The sequence below is a fragment of the Ixodes scapularis genome, unplaced genomic scaffold (assembly GCF_016920785.2).
Source record: "Ixodes scapularis isolate PalLabHiFi unplaced genomic scaffold, ASM1692078v2 PGA_scaffold5__190_contigs__length_132052651, whole genome shotgun sequence".
In the NCBI taxonomy this organism is placed as follows: Eukaryota; Metazoa; Arthropoda; class Arachnida; order Ixodida; family Ixodidae; genus Ixodes; species Ixodes scapularis.
In genome coordinates this window covers 42,066,673-42,083,413 of record NW_024609880.1, presented here as the reverse complement: position 1 = coordinate 42,083,413, position 16,741 = coordinate 42,066,673, and the positions used below count along the sequence as shown (strand labels likewise).

General features: G+C 43.7%; 1 protein-coding gene across 1 annotated transcript; it reads left to right on the top strand.

The window, feature by feature from the left end:
* Positions 1–1,730: 1,730 nt before the first annotated feature.
* Positions 1,731–11,509, top strand: LOC115310616 ((3R)-3-hydroxyacyl-CoA dehydrogenase-like). Its single transcript, XM_040215638.2, has 4 exons — positions 1,731–1,807; positions 4,860–5,039; positions 10,284–10,474; positions 11,017–11,509. Exons 2-4 carry the CDS (start codon positions 4,889–4,891, stop codon positions 11,416–11,418), a joined length of 744 nt encoding a protein of 247 aa, XP_040071572.1. The 5' UTR covers positions 1,731–1,807; positions 4,860–4,888; the 3' UTR covers positions 11,419–11,509.
* The last annotated feature ends 5,232 nt before the right edge of the window (positions 11,510–16,741 follow it).

Sequence of the window (16,741 nt, the reverse complement as noted above, 5' to 3'; positions counted from 1 at the left end):
TCCTATAGCTTTGACACTGCGAAGTGCCTGTATGCCGTAGCTTTAATTTGCAATGTAAAATTTATGAGCCACTCAGTGGTATTTGATTCGAATCACTGCCCGCCCATCCGCATTAGTGATCCGAGACCCGGGCACCGATACGTGCGTCAATCGAAATACCGCGCAATTTCAAAGTGGCTCGTGATTGGAGTTGGCGGTCCGTGGCTTTTGACTTCAGTGCATCGTAGAGTGAGACATAGAATTTGAGCCCAGCTCTTGAGGAGGAGGAGGGGAGGGCAAGGAGGAGGAGGCATAGCATCGTCGCGACCTTTGCGAGGGACCATGACGTCATGCGTGACGTCATTATGGGAAAGTCCCATGATGCAACGCGCGTCTCACTCGTGACCCCCGCGCTGCATTATGGGACGTTTCCCATAATGACACCACTAATGACATCACGAGGGTCACGAGTGACGTCGCGAGGGTCTGGCTCGTTGCATTATGGGAAACGTCTTATGATGCAACCCGTAGGTCACTCGCGACCCGCGCGTTGCATCATGGGATGTTTCCCATAATGACGTCACTCATGAAGGTCACGACGAAGCTATGCCTCCTCCGTACCCTTCGCTCCCCCTCCTCAAGTGCTGCGCTTTAATTCGGCATTAGAGGGGATGGTAAACGTCTTTACTTTTTTAGTTACTTTATGACTATAGTGTTGGAAGTAACGCCACGAAAGTAACGAATTACCTTTTGGGGTAACGGTCACTTACTTTTATAAACGGGTAATTATAATTACAACTAATTACGATTCAGCATTGAGCAATTGTATATGCAATTTCCTGCTTTCTTTTAATAGCATGTACAAGTTTGCATACGCCATGCTTTAGCAGAAGGCCACCGTAGGTAGGGATTTTACATTTTTCAGTAACCTCTAAAACGGGCAAGTCTGTTGAGTGAAATTTTTATACCCTTAATGCAGTTTTTGTTTTGTCACACCTCGAAATATACATAGTTCAAAACTTTCACGAATCAGTTGATCCGGACCCTTCAAACAACCATCGATCCTAATGGAATAAAACTGGGCAAAGATACAAAAAGGAAGAGACAAACCAGACAGGACAGGAAGATACAGGACAGGACCACAGGTGAAGGGTGCACGTGCGATTGCGTAGAATGTTTTTTTTTTGTTTTCTCTTTTTCTTTTTCTTTTTTTTTTCCCTTTTCCTTTCTCTTTTTCTTTCTTTTTCTCTGAGTAAAGAAGCTGCTTTAGTTGCGAGTCAGCGCTCTGTCCTGTCTGGTTTGTCTCTTCTTTTTTTTAATATTTGCGCTGTTTTATTCCATTATGTACAACGATTACCAACTAGCCCTGCTATCAACTTTAATAAACCATCGATCCCTTAGCTTCACGCTGTATAGAATAGAATTCTTGCCATGGGTCAGATCATACAGCGAAGCATGCAATAAGCTCTAAACACCACATGTTTACCTAAAACTCTAGTGATGCAATAATAAAGAAGAGTCTCATAACAAGACGGTCATTGCCACCAATAAAAGTGAAATGTCTTTAATTGATAACAGAGAGGAAATAAATTTATCTTGGTTGGCAAAATACGTACCCACTTGAACGCAATTAGCCGATAACGATGAAAGTGTGTTTTTCGTTCCTTTTTTGGAAAAGAGCTCTTGGCGATATTGGTTCTTCTTTCTCAGCACTACATATGCATATATAAGGCAGCAATAACATGGGTAAAGTCGCCAGAAATTGTCCATACGCAGACGCATTCAACACTGGCAAGAAGCCTTTTAGAAACGAGCAGTCCCTTTCCAGGTTAGTAGAATTTGATCTTATTCAAAATATTTAATCAGTGGCATTTATGGGTTTTTGACTTAGAGTGCGGTATTGGCTTACCTTATCTAAAACCTAACTCATAACTAATTTGGAAATGCAGTAATTATAAGACAGCAATCTTGGAATGGGGCAGTATGCATTTCATATATATGGGAATAATATGTTTTGCCTTTTATAATCTGCTACCTTAGCTTCAACGAGAGTCAAATTAATTATAGCTAGCGATAAAGTGAGAGGAGGCAGCGTTGATATGTTGCTTTATAAATACGGTAAGAGTACAAGGAATATAAGGATGTAGGGAAGCATAAAAAAAAAAACGACGTTCGCTTAGAAAATATCAGATGAATTATCTCGACACGGGTGACATGAGGTGTTTACTTGGAGTAAAGACACACGTTGACAATACAAGATAAAAATAGCTCTTCCTTCTTTTTTGTTTTTCTGGGGGGGGGGGGGGGGGGGGGGTGTAAATATCCAAACATATTATTGAAAAGAACGGCATCAGAATCAAGATTAGTTGTGAAGCAAGCTACAACACCCAAGCGTCTTGGGACAGTACCCCGGCCTTTAACAAATATACATGAACGCCGCGTTCGAAATGTAACACATTTTCTTTTTTACACCATGTTTGACCACGAAATTAAACTCAGCAAAATAGATAAAGCCAACTAAAACTGTGTGTCCTAGCGAATGGCAGTGGTCGTTTTGGAGCACGACGGGATCGACTTTTCTGGAGCTCGCCTATTACGCTGAGCACTCTCGATCTAGATGGACGTGGGTCCCACTCGTCGTTTTGGATCAGCTCCCACTCCAGATCTCGGTCCGGATCCGACAAAACGTGCTCTGCCGATTTCGGCGGATTCGACGTGGTGCCAGCCTGGCCAGCACTCGACGCGCACACGTGACTTCCTTTCTCACCTGGCATCTTGCTGGTCTTGCCTCGAAAAAGTCGTAATGGCCGCTGGGGAAGTGTCACCTGCTTTACTCCTGCTGCGGCTTCATGACAGTTCCTTGTCAAGTTGGTCAAACAGATCCATCAGCACCGGCGGCTCGAGTAGCAGTGACGACGAGAATTGCATATATGTCCTGCACGAATTCGACTGCCTTTAAGAAACTCCGCAGAAGAGGCCGAAAATCGATACGCGCTTTGACACCGATCACGACTAATCCCATAAAGAGGCTAGTTGGCTACGTTGATGCACATCGCTTATCGGCAGGCATCTTTTCCATCAGAATTAACTTCGCTCGGGCGTTGAGCCCGTGTTGTTAACGCCGCGAGTGCGAAAACATGTGCTTCGAGATCCGAGACCTGGAAAAGAAATTCCTGCCAAGGTGAATAACGGGAAGGCATCTGCCGATCCCGGGGAAGTCTTCATGATACTGGGGATCTGGTGGCGGAGGAACTACGCTATGATCGCGTGCTCCAATTCGGATTTGCTCTACTGATCCCGGCGCGCTACAGAACGACCCGTGGAATTCACAATTAAAAACACGTAACCAGATCGCTAGCATGAAGGTAGTGAATCGTTCGCATTTAATGTAGACGCTTATGAACGTTTTCTGGTTTGGTAAGGAATAAAATCTAATTTGTAATTCAATTTTAATTACCGATATAAATAAGAGCGACTTGACTAACACATGCTTTTATTTTTTTAAACTTTACAACGTCATTGCCGGAAATGTATATGTGTCGGATGAGCGCGGCGATAAAGTTATCTGGTTAACGGTAAAAATAAAAAAAAATAAAAACAAACGAACAAGAGGGGCATTGAACTAGAAACCTGTGAAGGTCAGGAGGCTTCAGGTGACTGTTCGCCTAGCTGGGTTTTAGGGTTTCCAGCAAGAATAGACTCAAGCTCATAGCCTTGAGTTTAAGTAATCATTAATTAAATAGGTTCAACATCAGTAATTTCAAAAGTTTTTGAGAATGCATGTTGGGCTAAATTACGCCTTTTCCTGAGTGGCCTCTGGGTTATTGTCGCCATATCCAGAGTTTTCTCTTGCTGTCCATCCATGTTTTGTTGTTTTTTCTGCATAACCTGGTAATGTAAAGTTTGCCTCAAAGCGTGTAGGTTTTTTGCCACAAGCTCTATTTAAAGCGCTAGTGGGCTTTCTGCCGTTTTCAGAAAGAAGGAACAGAGGGCCAAATAACTTATAGGGTGCTCTACCCACTCAGTATGTTACCGCGATCTAAGTACTCCATTTCTTGAATAGTATAGTCATAAAATGTAACCTTCCGCCTACCATCCCTTTGTTGAATGACAAAACACAGAACAATATTACATTGAATAATCCCAATAATAAACTTAAAACTTTTAAAAATAAAAGGAAAAATAAACTAAGATTTAATGGTTGTAACAAATTATTAAAATAACACGCACTATCTTAATACCGAAGAGTGAGCGCCCTGTGGTACGATTAATCACAAATGATGAAAGCGCCACATAACGCAAACATTAACAAACCTAAAAAAAAAAATGAATCCTCAAATGAGACAGGCCAGCAAAATACAACGGTGTGAGCAACACGTCACTATTTTAAGATACGTTCAAGCACGAACGTTATTTAATAGATAATGGAATTACGTCTTTAAATAACTGTAATACGCAACATCTCGTACAACAGTTATTCAAACTGGTATCTGGACTCATGCAGCAAAGTACTTGCCGTTTTCTAAATAGTTTTCCTAAGTATGATGGAGAGAGTGATTCTGAAACACTCTAATTATATAAAAACTACACCCGCAATACCGAAAAAAAAATAGTTGTCGTCACCGACAAAGTTGTACGAAGCTACGAAGCCAAGCAAGAGCGAGCCGTGACACCTATTCGAGAATGTCGTTTAATAGTTTCCTGCCGTGTGGGGCCGTAATTAGATGGGAGTTTTTCCTCACCGAAAGATCCTTCGCCGGCGCCAAACTGGTTTCCGACTGTGCTGTTGCCGAGGGAGCCTACAAGGCCGGCAGAACAATATAGAGATATCGCGCAGTGAGCGGCGTTTGTTTTAGAAGTCTAACGCTGGCATTTTACAGCGTCAGCGTCCACGAAGCATCCACCAAAGATGCCCCTTTCAAATCGGCTGGCGATCGTCACGGGCGGTGGAAGCGGCATTGGCAAAGCGGTCTGCCATGCACTGGCGAAAGACGGGGCAACGATCGTGGTGGCCGACATCAATTTGGAGGCGGCGAGAGCAACAGTTGCCGAGCTGAAAGGTTTGGTTATACCTACACTGACCTTTTATTCGGCACGCGTACGCATTTGTAATCACAAAACCGATCTCATTTAACACCGTTTGACATCGAGTCCGGCCGCTGACAATTCTGGAATTCGATGAGCCAAACTGCGCCCAAAACTGCATCGTCATGGCGCTCTCATTTTTGTGTGTTTACTATTTTGACTAAACCAATCAAGCACAACAAATGAGCGGGATTTTTCGCATTCTTTTTGTGTGTGATTGCATTGGCTAGGGACATCAGACGCGCAAGGGCAAGAAGTTCAGTGATTATTAATTTTTAACAATGCGTAATTAGCTCAATTGAATTGTGGCGTTGATTGCGGTCGACCTTTATCTGGGGCGGAGTCTAGGCCCAATTCGGAGACTCTTTAGTTTTGTTGGCGTCTGTGTCCCATACAAAAATTTGCTATGGTCGGCTATAGAATTTCTTTTATAGCTAATTGGCCCAATTAGCTAAAGAGTTTTTTATGCTGTCATTAGCATTTTTATGGTCACCTTAATGGGCCTCTTTAGGCGTGTCTACAGCCCTATCACTGTCCAGCACTAGCGCTCTTTAAGTTTTCTAATGGCTGGCTAAAAGCTTCTATGTGGCCTACACTACGGTTCTCTTAAGCCGACATGCTAAAGCTGTCAATAGCTTTTCCTTTGGTAGCTTTAGCCATGTATAGCTTCTTACGTGTCCTGCTAAAGAAAGTTTTGTGGGTCATCTTATGGCTGTCTTTAGCCAGCATGCTATAGCTGCCTGTGGCTTTTCCTTTGGTGTCTTTAGCCATTTTATGGTCTGCTAAAGAATGCTTTATTGGTTATTCTATGGCTCTTTTAAGCCAGCATGCTATAGCGCAGGGGCGGATCCAGACCTCCATTATAGGGGAGGCGGTTCCTTGGTGTAAAACGGCGGGGGGGGGGGGGGGGGGGGAGTGTTTATATTTTTGTGGGGTTATCGTTTTTACTAAACTCTGATAACATAATATAGATCTTGAGAGCCTTTGTGTCGGTTGAGCTGTCGGGGATGAACTCTTTGAATTAAAACCTTTCGGGTGACCACGCTAGAGGTAAGTATCTAGAAAATTGTGGTGGCACTATCCTTTCTGAAACTTGGTTTCAGACCGACACTACGTGAGCAGTCGATTTAGGTCAGCTTAAAGACATTGCCTTGGCAGACATTCTGGTTGGAGCTAGTGCTCAACTGTTGCGGCAACGGGAAGAGCGGCTTAAATCAATGGAGCGAGTACGTTGCAAACAAGCGACAAAAATGGCCCGGCGGCTTCGACACTGCTCGCGGCGTCAAAACACTGTCGACGCAGCGAGCGAAACGAACGCTGCCAGGCAAGTTCGTCGATTGTTCGCCGTATATTTGGAATGTCCAGAGCGCAGCACATGCGGCATTGCCAACCCAAACTCGTGTTTTCACGTGTTCTGGATGCAACTCGAGAGAACGAAAGCGAATAATTGTTGAATATGTTTGAAAGCATATTGCAGTTCGGCAACTATAACTTTTAAACTTAGACAAGACCTTAAACCAGCAATGGATCCTTCCAAATTATATTCAATTGAACTTCGTCTGGATATTTACTGTATGAAAGGAACACTTACTTGTTTCTGGGTAGTTAGCTCATTCGTCAGGGTCGAGAGGACAGGTGCAGAGATATGATGGGGCAGAGTGGTTGTCCGGTCGGTGAATCTCAACTGGGCTAAAGGCGGATCACGACTGCAGCATGGACGTTTGGGAGTCGGTGTTCACTCGAACGGGCACAGGCACTGTCTATTTAATTTATGTATAGTCGCATCTTTGAAAGGGCTCGTTTTCCCCAAGTCCCTGGGTAGGGAATTCGGAGCCGCAGTTGGAAACCAGCAAGCCCCGCCTCTGTTCCGTTCGACAGAATGGACACGCACATATTCGCTCCTGCGGAGTCGCGCGAAAGCTCTGCCGTCAATCCACAGAAGCCGCGTTTAACTCGAAAGGTAAAGACGGCGCCAAGGGGAGGCAAGGGGTAGCGGGCGCCTTTCCTAAAATATGTCCCGCCACCCTAAGTTGAAACGGCATTGTATACAAATAAATGCCTACGGCGTCGGCTTGAGGACCCCCTGTAAGCAGCCTCCAGCCTTTAGAGTGCTCGTACCATTTATCTTTCTTTTATTAGCTTCCCGCCATGAGAAGTCGTACCGCAGGCAATATGAAGCCCATTAGAGGAAACATCTCCCCCTTCTGGCGCTCGTCGGCTTCTTTCTGTATTCCGCGCTGCGGCGCTGATCCTCAGTGAGGGATGGAGGCGAGGACGAAAGTGGGCTTATGTTTAAGCCAAGGTCGTGGGGAAGTCCGGAGCGTCTTCAGGAGAAGCTCAGACCCAGACTAGACTGTACCTAGAGCATTTGCTTCCTCTTTCAGTTGAGAAGAAAAGCAAATGGTCACCTGGCTGTACAAGCCGCATCCTGCGTCGATTGCTTATGTTTTTTCTTCGAGGTGACGAAGAACCCGGGGGGGGGGGGGGGGGGGGGAGGTTGCCTGGCGAGGCGTTTGGGGGGGGGGGGGCGATCGCCCCCACCGCCCCCCCCCCCTTGGATCCGCCACTGATAGCGTGCTGAAAGACGAAAACGAACTCCTTTCGTTCACCATTTTGCTTGATCAGCGCTCCCTCAATAGTTTCTTGGAGTCACGAATAGCCTTGGGGTAAAATTTTTCTACAGTTGGCTAAAGAAAATTTAATCATCACTGGTCTATAGCTTTCGAGGCATCCACTTCTTTGAGTCCGGCTAGAGAAAGTTGAATGGTCACAGGCCTATAGCCTAAGAAACATCCGATTTTGTACAGCAGGCTAAAGTACATCATTTTTTATGTCTTTAGACACGGTGCTATAAACTTTTCTATAGGCATATAAAGAAAATTTATTGTTCCATAGTTTTAAGAAACGGGGCCATAACATTGTCTAAAGATGGGTAACGACAATGTATTGGTTCACAGTCCTTCATCTCGGGGCCATAAAAGTTTCTATAGGCGGTTAAAGAGCAATTATTGGTCCCCAGTTTTTACACTCGGGGCAATAGGATTTTTTAGGCGAGTAAAGAAAAGTTATTGGTTCCCAGTCCTCCAACTCGGGGCCGTAGAATTTCCTATAGGCGGGTAAAGACAACTTATGGGTTCCCAGTCTTTAGACTTGTCGCCATACAATTTTCTACACGAGGGTCAAGCCAATTTATTGGTTCCATATCTTTAGAAACGGACCATAGTTTTTCTATAGCTGACTGTAGCTGTATTAATGGATTTCTACGGCCGAACATCGAGGGCCATAGGGGGTGATAGCCTGTCAAAGAAGTTTTCATAGACGACCATATAACATTTTTGTATGGGATGTTTCTATTATACTTTTCACAACTCTATAGAATGCAGAAGAGGTGGTATACTTGACAAGGGACGATCTGTTGTGCCTGGGACGCAACTATGTACTGCAATAACTAGGAACTATGAAAACATTTGTGTGAGAGGTTAATGTCATTTTAGATTTTGCAACGGCTCTAAAAAAATTACCAGCGCTTATATAGGCAGGCATGCACACGCGGCACGTCACCTGAAATGATGTAACTGAACACCGCTGGTCGTTATTCAATCAATATCTATCTCAGTACGTCACACATTACTGCGATTCAGACGTTACGGGTTACCTCAGCTTAAGAAAACAAGTTAGTTTCTCGTTTTACTTAATGTGTCCTTTAATGAAGTAATATCCGCGTCTGATATGTGTAGTCGTTAATATGTCCTTACGTTTTAACGCGTTTGTTTAGGGATAACTGAGGCCATACGGACATACGTTGCGCACACTTTTACGGTCTGCCTATGATCTTCTCGTCGTTTAAATTAGAGGTTTGAGCTGAGGTGGAAACTTGGCAGAGTTTATATGTGTTGGAGGAGCCACGCTCGGGAAGTACCTAGATACCGTTATTCATTACTTTAAAAATAGTGTAACGAATATATGTTACGTTTTCTGTCTTAAAAAAGTAACTAGGTCGTTACTAAATCGTAACCGAGAAGGTTACTTCGTACAGTAACGTGTAACGTACAAATCTGCTTGTGCAGAGTGCAGGTCCGTCTGCTTTTGCCTTAGCGGCTGGGATGATGTCAAAACACCGAGCTCTTTTAGGCCGATTAAAAAAATGATGGGTAGACCTCAAGGCATCTAGAATTGAGGTGTATCGACGATCCTTCCAACCAAAGCCAACCAGAACTCAGGGTTCTTCGGACGTTACCGCTCTCGGAAAGGGCGAATGTTTTATTTCATAATTTTTGTTTCCTGATGGGTATTTCTTGTTTTATTTCATAGTTTTTGTTTCCTCGTGAGTCCTTCTTCTTTTACCTCATAGTTTTTGTTTCCTGTTTAGTGCTTCTTGAACAAAAAAAAATAGCTCAGATTTTGTCGATTGTAAGCTGAAATATCTGATAAAAAATGTTTTGTTAATGATGGGTGTAATTATAAATTGCCACTCTATACCGCCAGCTATAAAGCACGAACTAGCTACTTGCCAGTTGCGATGTTTCTCATCATTTGTGTCTGTGTACCCTAACATGCCCATTAAAGAATAAACAATATTTTTGTAACGACCTTTTCTTTACTTAATCAATCAATCAGGCCTGTCTGATTGCTCAGGTCGCCTTGGAAATACCTATAATATTAAATATCGCAAGCGGACTTCAGTGATATCCTTGGAACGCATTTATGCTGAGATATGTTTTTCGTGTCTGCCGATAATAGGGGCTTGCAGATACAACCCGGATGTCTCTGTACTAACCGACATATGCCCGCTTTGGGAAATTTTCAGTTCGACCAAGATATCGTAGGGTTAGCCAGCTATCTAATTATTAAATATCGACCATCCCTTGCCTTGTATACACTCAACATGCAAGGTAAGTGTTAACATCTGGCGGCTTTATTGACGGCAAGCTCGTCGTTAGTTCAGTTCCTAGAGTGCTACACGAATCTCTAAAAGGTCACGGGATGATTTCTAGATCCGGTGCATCTTTTGAACGGTGCACCTAGAAGACACGTTGTTGTACTTTATTTCAGGTGGAATTAAATTAATTCTTCCGTACCGGTCGTACACCAGGCAAAGGTCCATTTTTGTCATGTACCAGTAAGTTCAAACGGGGAAGATGTGTCAAAACTTTCAGAATTGCCATAGTCATAAGGTGACATCTAACCTGCGGCTAACCATGGTGCTTCCTATTTACCAGGAGAATCTCACATGGCTCTTCACGTGGACGTGGGCGATTCGTCCTCCGTTACTTCCCTCATAGAGAGCGTCGGCTCTCAGTGCCGGAGTCCTTTGAGCATCGTGGTGCACTGCGCTGGTGTGGGCAAATGGTGTGCCGTCGTGGATATGACAGAAGACGACTACGACGAACTGCTGCGAGTGAACCTCAAGGTTCGTATATAACGTCAGTGGTTCCGCTATTTTTTCTTTTTTTTTGTTTCATTTACCGATAAAATTTAAGAATTAACCCCCGAGCCGATTGTGTCGAAATCGGGGAAAGCTATAAATTCCCGATTTCAATCAATATTTTGAAATGGGATCCCAAACTTCAAGATGTCTCGATCTTCAGCTGAATCTTTTGTTGACCCGGAGTACCGCCCTCACTGAACTGCTTGTGATGAAACTTCTGTCATCAACAACCACTGATTGTCCCTTACTGGCAGAAAGACAATTTCAGTGCAATCGAGTCATGCGCAGCATGTTCCCTAAATGTATAAAATCAAACTCTCTTGTACTCTGTTTTGTATATACCTGATAAACACCAATTTCGTTTTCAACGCCGAGTATTCTCAACGATAAAGCAAAATTTACGCAAATAATAAACACAGCAACACACATGGAAGAGTTCAAAGAATACAAAAAACACCAAAAAGACGGAACACTAATCGTAACTAACAACACTCTGAAAACACACATACTCATTTCTTTTTCAGGGCACATTCCTCGTCAACCAGGCTGCTGTGAGGGAGATGCTGAAGAGAAAAGTACCCGAGGGCTCTATAGTTAACATAGCCAGCATCGCGGGCAAGAGCGGATACGCCATGTTTGCCGCCTACGCAGCTTCCAAGGGCGGCGTCATAGCATTCACAAAGTCTCTGGCCCAAGAGTTGGCCGGAACAAACATAAGAGTGAACACCATCCTGCCCGGACCAACCGACACTCCCATTGTAGCCATCATGCCCGAGGAGTCAAGGAAAGAAGCCGCCAAAGCAACTATCCTGAAGAGATTCGCACGTCCCGAGGAAGTGGCCGACGTGGCAAGATATTTGTGCAGCTCTGGTAGCTCGTATATTACTGCCACGAGCGTCGAGGTCGCTGGTGGAATGTGCACCTAATACAAAGTTTCAACCAGAGGAAAACAATATTCTTTTTTGGGTGTGTGTATTTGGCGTGAATGCAATAAAACTGTTCTAATCTTTTTCGAAAGTGTTGTGAAATGGTGTCTTGCTTACTTCAGTGCTCCCCAAAATATGTCTGTTACACTAAGACCCACCAAAAATATGAGATACTCATTCAATACCGAAACTTTCACGCACTGCCACTCACCATTTTCTGTTTGTACTGCAAGAGACTGGAAACTGTTGACACCATCACTATTTTCTGTAACATATGCACCACGCTCATTCTCCAACCCCTTAGCTGCCTCTCTCACTGCTCTGAAATGCCTTACGTGCAAACACAGCGGTCTTGCTGAAAACTTGCTTATGAGAAGCCCTAACAGTCACACCTGTAAAGCTTATAATTTGATATGCATTATATCCTGCAAACTCGGACCGGCATTTTATATATCGGCGAAACTGTACGAACGCTTCTGAGAGCACCACATACTTGTCAGACGAGAATGAGTGGGCTGACTTACACATGACTTCTCCACACACGTATCTAAACACTTCTTTTCCACAAATCATTCCGAACCCAACGCTTAAGTATGCGTCGCCAAATCAGGCGTCAACACAGCCACCTCGCGTAAAAAGAAAGAAAATTAATTAATTTTAACCTAAAGGCCGAAATCCGGTCCTGTCTAAACAAAAAAGTTTCTTTCGGCTATTAGACATTCCACTTTCGCCCGCTATTTCTCTCTTCCCCTTTTCGAAAAAAAAAAAAAAAAGAAGATTATTTCGGTGGTTACGCGGGGTGCGCTAGGCGTCCCCCCTTTCCGCATTTCTCCTCCGATTGACTCACAGACCTCTAGAAACTTACCTGACAACGTTTCCCCCTCCTTCTCTTATTCCAGCACGTCACATCTGTCACGTGTTACCTCCGCCTTTTGCATATACATTGTATATATCTCTGGATCTGTCATTTCTCTTTTTAGTATTCCTGAAGAAGACCGTTTGGTCGAAACGTCGTTCACCTCTTTTTCCCTGGCACCATCCCGTTCCTTTCATAACCCTACTAATATACTACCAGTGCCTGGCAGAACCCCACGTCTTCAAATTCTAAGCCCACACCTCTTCCTTCATGTCTAATGTTGGTGCAAACACTCTTCGTACTGTCTTTATCGTGTTTCTCAATTCCTTCCCTCTCTTGAACAGCCCACCACCCGGTTTTCATACTTTGCCATGTCCCAAATTCTACCCAACTCTAAGTTTTGTAGCGTGAGCTACACTGGCCGAGGTTGAGCAGTTTCGCGTGACTCGCATAATGAGCCGTGCTCCGTGCTGTGCAAGCGCCAGGAGCAGTGACGTCACACGTTTAAAAACAAGCCTGGAGCATTACATTATAGCTTGAGCGGCGTGCGTCAGGGCAATTCAAAACCTCTGACTCTTTTTTTTTTCGTGTCTGTGAAGGTTGTTTTAGAAAAAGGTTTTGCATTCACCAGAGTAATCGACGTAGTGTCTTCTTAGCTGTGCACGTTTGCACAGTTGCGTTGGAAAGCGCTGCACACTTGTTTTAGCTGCATTGAGCTTGCCGATACCGACGCTTCTGTCCAGGTGTGACTCGACAGCTGCTGCCGAGCAAATGCGGGTCAGGGACTGACGCTTAGCTCCTCCCAAATCGAGAACGTGGCAAAAAAGTTTGTTACATCGCAACTTCTCCTCGAAAGAAAAGAAGAATCTTTCATAAATTCTTAAATTGTCAGCCATTTCCTGGCAATTTCGGGCTATTTATTAATTTGTTGTATTCTATTTTTACCAAGAATTGTTTACCAATTTAAAATCGCTCGCTGAGGCGCGCATCACGCATTATGCGCATTTGGGTTCGCAAAACGAAACATACAAACGGTTGTAATTTATAGCAGGTACATTCCTCATTTTCTAGGACGCTGAAGTGTCACCGACTTACTAGATTACTTCGATTGCGAGGGGGTCCTGCACGTTTCGGGTCGGCCGGGTGAATAAGCAGGGATTAAGTCAAAACGACTCCGAAAGCCAGCCTCCACTTCTTCCTGCCAGTTATTTTGAGAAAATGTTCGTTTACTGGTTTGCAAAATTAAAAGAAAATGAATGAACTCTGAACTCATAAGAGACCAAAACTCACAGGACAGATTGGAACCAAAAGGGTACACGGAGGCGCTCTCACCGGAGTATTCACTACACATGAGAGGGGTTCTCGCATTTCGCTGTCCCTTTTTCAATTTGACAAGTTATTCCTTTCTTAGTTTCGTTTTGACCGAATCATAATAAAAAAAAGACATCTATTTGCCGTGGTAGACGCTGTAGTGCGACAAAGCGCTGAATATTCTATTTTCCTCGTTCAGATTTTTGTACGGGATAGAGAACAGCACACCATTATCCGACCACTTCAACACCTCAGCTCCAAAAGTGTTTGTTGGCATGACTACGCGTGCCACATGTGGTTTAAAGCTTTGGCAAAATATCCTACTACAAATATCACTTCATCAAATAAACATAACGCGTAAAAGAGGCTTTGCCGCTCGTTACCCCAACAGCGCATGAAGCGAGCTGACGAGCCGAGGGATCCAAGAACTGCGCGGTTTGGCCCAGTCTGTCCTACCCGTGACGTCATAAAAAGATGATTATGATAGCTTGAGAAGAGCCCCCTGTAGTTCGCGCACGCCACCAATTCCCAAATGTCCATCGTCTCTTCGAGATCCTAATGACTCTGTGCGTAACAACGGCGGGTTGCCATATAAGCCAAGCGCCTATACAACTGGTCTCGCATTTCGATTTACCTTTTTTAATTTGATGAGTTATTCCTTTCTTAGTTTCGTTTGTCCGAATCATAATAGAAAAGACACCCTATTCGCCGTGCTAGACGCTGTAGTGCGACAAAGCGCTGAATATTCTAGTTTCCTCGTTCAGATTTTTATACTGCCTCGTGCCAGTTCTGCCAGTTGTGGGTTAGAAAGAATAAGCTAATGGCTGCAGAAAATATTTTAGTATCCTGAGCACATGTTCTGTTCACTACGACCCCTGCTATAACGGTTAAAAATATACTTGAGAGCGTCCACTTTGAATGAGTGACTGCTCGGTCTAGCGTTTTTGAATGTTCACCGCGACATAGAAGTTCAAGCAGAGGGCGTCCTGGATATTCTTTATCGTGAACGCAGGCGGCTGAAACTTAATGTGTAGACCCTTGGCATATATGAGATGATCAAGAGAGCCCGTACATTGCTTTCTAAAATAACTAGTCACACTGTTTTATTCGTGGTAATTTCTAGTCGAAAGCACGTAATTCTGATCAGTGCTCAAGGTGTGCGTGAGCGCAGCGCCACCCGCTGCTTACAGTGCAGTTGTTTGTACAGATCATTTACAGATCATCATCATTATTATTTATTATTCCTTGAAGGCCCAAGGGGCATTATACAAGGGAGTGAACACTTAAAGAAACCAATAACAAAACAATTTATCTACAAAAATACGCTGTAATCTAGTTATGGGTTAGAAAGTATAAGCTAATGGCTGCAGAAAATTTCTTAGTATCAGATAAGGAAACAATTACGACAGGCAGAGTGAGTTCCAGTCGTCAATGGCCAATGTTAAAGTAGACATTTGGCGAGTGACGGTTGACGATGAAATCGAACGGAGGTTACAAGAATGGTCGAGACGAGGGAAAATGCGGTAAGGAGGTGATAACAAACTTTGTCTGAGATGACTGTTGTAATAAAAGATCCGATGAAGAAGAGAAAGACGAGACATCCTGCGGGGGTGAGGAAGAGTGTCAAGGTTAGCTGATTGGCGAAATCCTGATATGCTTGCGTAAGGGGAATAGTCGGAATAAATAAAACGTAGGGCTCTGCTTTGAACGGATTCAAGGTTGTTAGTTAGGTATGCATGCCACGGTCACCATATGGAAGAAGCGAATTCTAGTTTAGTTCTGACCAAGGAAGTATAAGCTAGTTATTTTACGGGGGATGTAGCTTGTCTGAGGTTACGGCGAAGAAACCCGAGAGTGCGGTTAGCATCGGCGATGACAGATGTTATATGGGTGGTCCATGACAGGTCAGATGTCAGATGAATTCCTAGATATTTATACGATGAACAAGCAGTTACTGGGATGCCATAAAGGTGGTAAGAGGAGGATAGAGCATCTGAACTGCGGGAAAAAGATAGCGATTTACATTTAATATAGTTTAAAGCCATTTGCCATTTATGACACCACTGAACAATGAGTTGGAGATCGTTTTGCAAGATTAGTTGATCGTGACGTGAATGAATCGGTCTATAGATGGCACAGTCATCGGCGAACAAACGTACTGCAGAAGTGATGCCATGGTGGAGATCATTAATGTAGATTAAAAAAAAGAAGGGGACCAAGAACGCTTCCCTGAGGGACGCCAGACGTTACTGTGCTTGTTGTAGATTTTATATTGTTAGTAGAAGTGTACTGTGTGCGATCAGTGAGGAATTCAGAAATCCAATTGACTACAGAGGGGTTAAGATTAATATCTCTTAGTTTCATTAAAAGACGCTGATGAGGGACGTTGTCAAATGCTTTGGAGAAATCAATGAAGATGGCGTCAGTTTGAACGTTGGAATCGAAATTTGAGTAAACGTCAGTTAGAAATGCTGTTAGTTGAGTTTCGCATAAGTAGGACTTGCGAAATCCGTGCTGGTGCTTGAAAAGGAGGTTATGAGAGTCTAGAAAGTTTATTATGTTAGAATAGAGAATGTGTTCCAAGAGTTGTCATGAAACGCTGGTGAGCGAGATGGCACGATAGCTGCAGATTAGTTGGCGATCGCCTGTTTTATGAACGGGTATGACGTTAGCAACTTTCCAAACGGAAGGAACTTCAGAGAGTTTAAGAGATTGAGAGAATATGTTGCAGAGGAAAGTGGAAGAAATGTGTTTAGTGTTTATTAATACCTTGGAGTTAGTTTGGTCATCTCCGGAGCTGGAGGTCACCTTTAGTTGATCTATAGCCTTAAGTACTCCAGTACGGTCAATTACGATAGTATCTATAAGAGGGTGAATGGATTGGCACGAGTGGGGAATATTTAGCAAGTCCTCTTTAGTAAAGATGGGGCAAAAGAAATTGTTAATAGCAATAGCGCCATGTTTATCAGAAAGTGGAAGTCCGTCGTCATCTACAAATTGCAAAGGAAGTGGAAGTGACGGATTGATTATTTTCCAAAACTTCTTTGGTCTGGTGGTTAGTATGTTGGGGAGGTCGATACTATAGAATTTGGTTTTGGTGTGATTTATTGCGGACTTATAAGCCCTAGTGCATTCGTAGTAGGCGTTCCAAGAAGC

Coding starts and splice junctions, on each gene's coding strand:
- LOC115310616 (XM_040215638.2), top strand. CDS start 4,889: ATGCCCCTTTCAAATCGGCTGGCGATCGTCACGGGCGGTGGAAGCGGC. Junction 5,040..10,283: donor AACAGTTGCCGAGCTGAAAG/GTTTGGTTATAC, acceptor CCTATTTACCAG/GAGAATCTCACATGGCTCTT. Junction 10,475..11,016: donor TGCTGCGAGTGAACCTCAAG/GTTCGTATATAA, acceptor TTTCTTTTTCAG/GGCACATTCCTCGTCAACCA.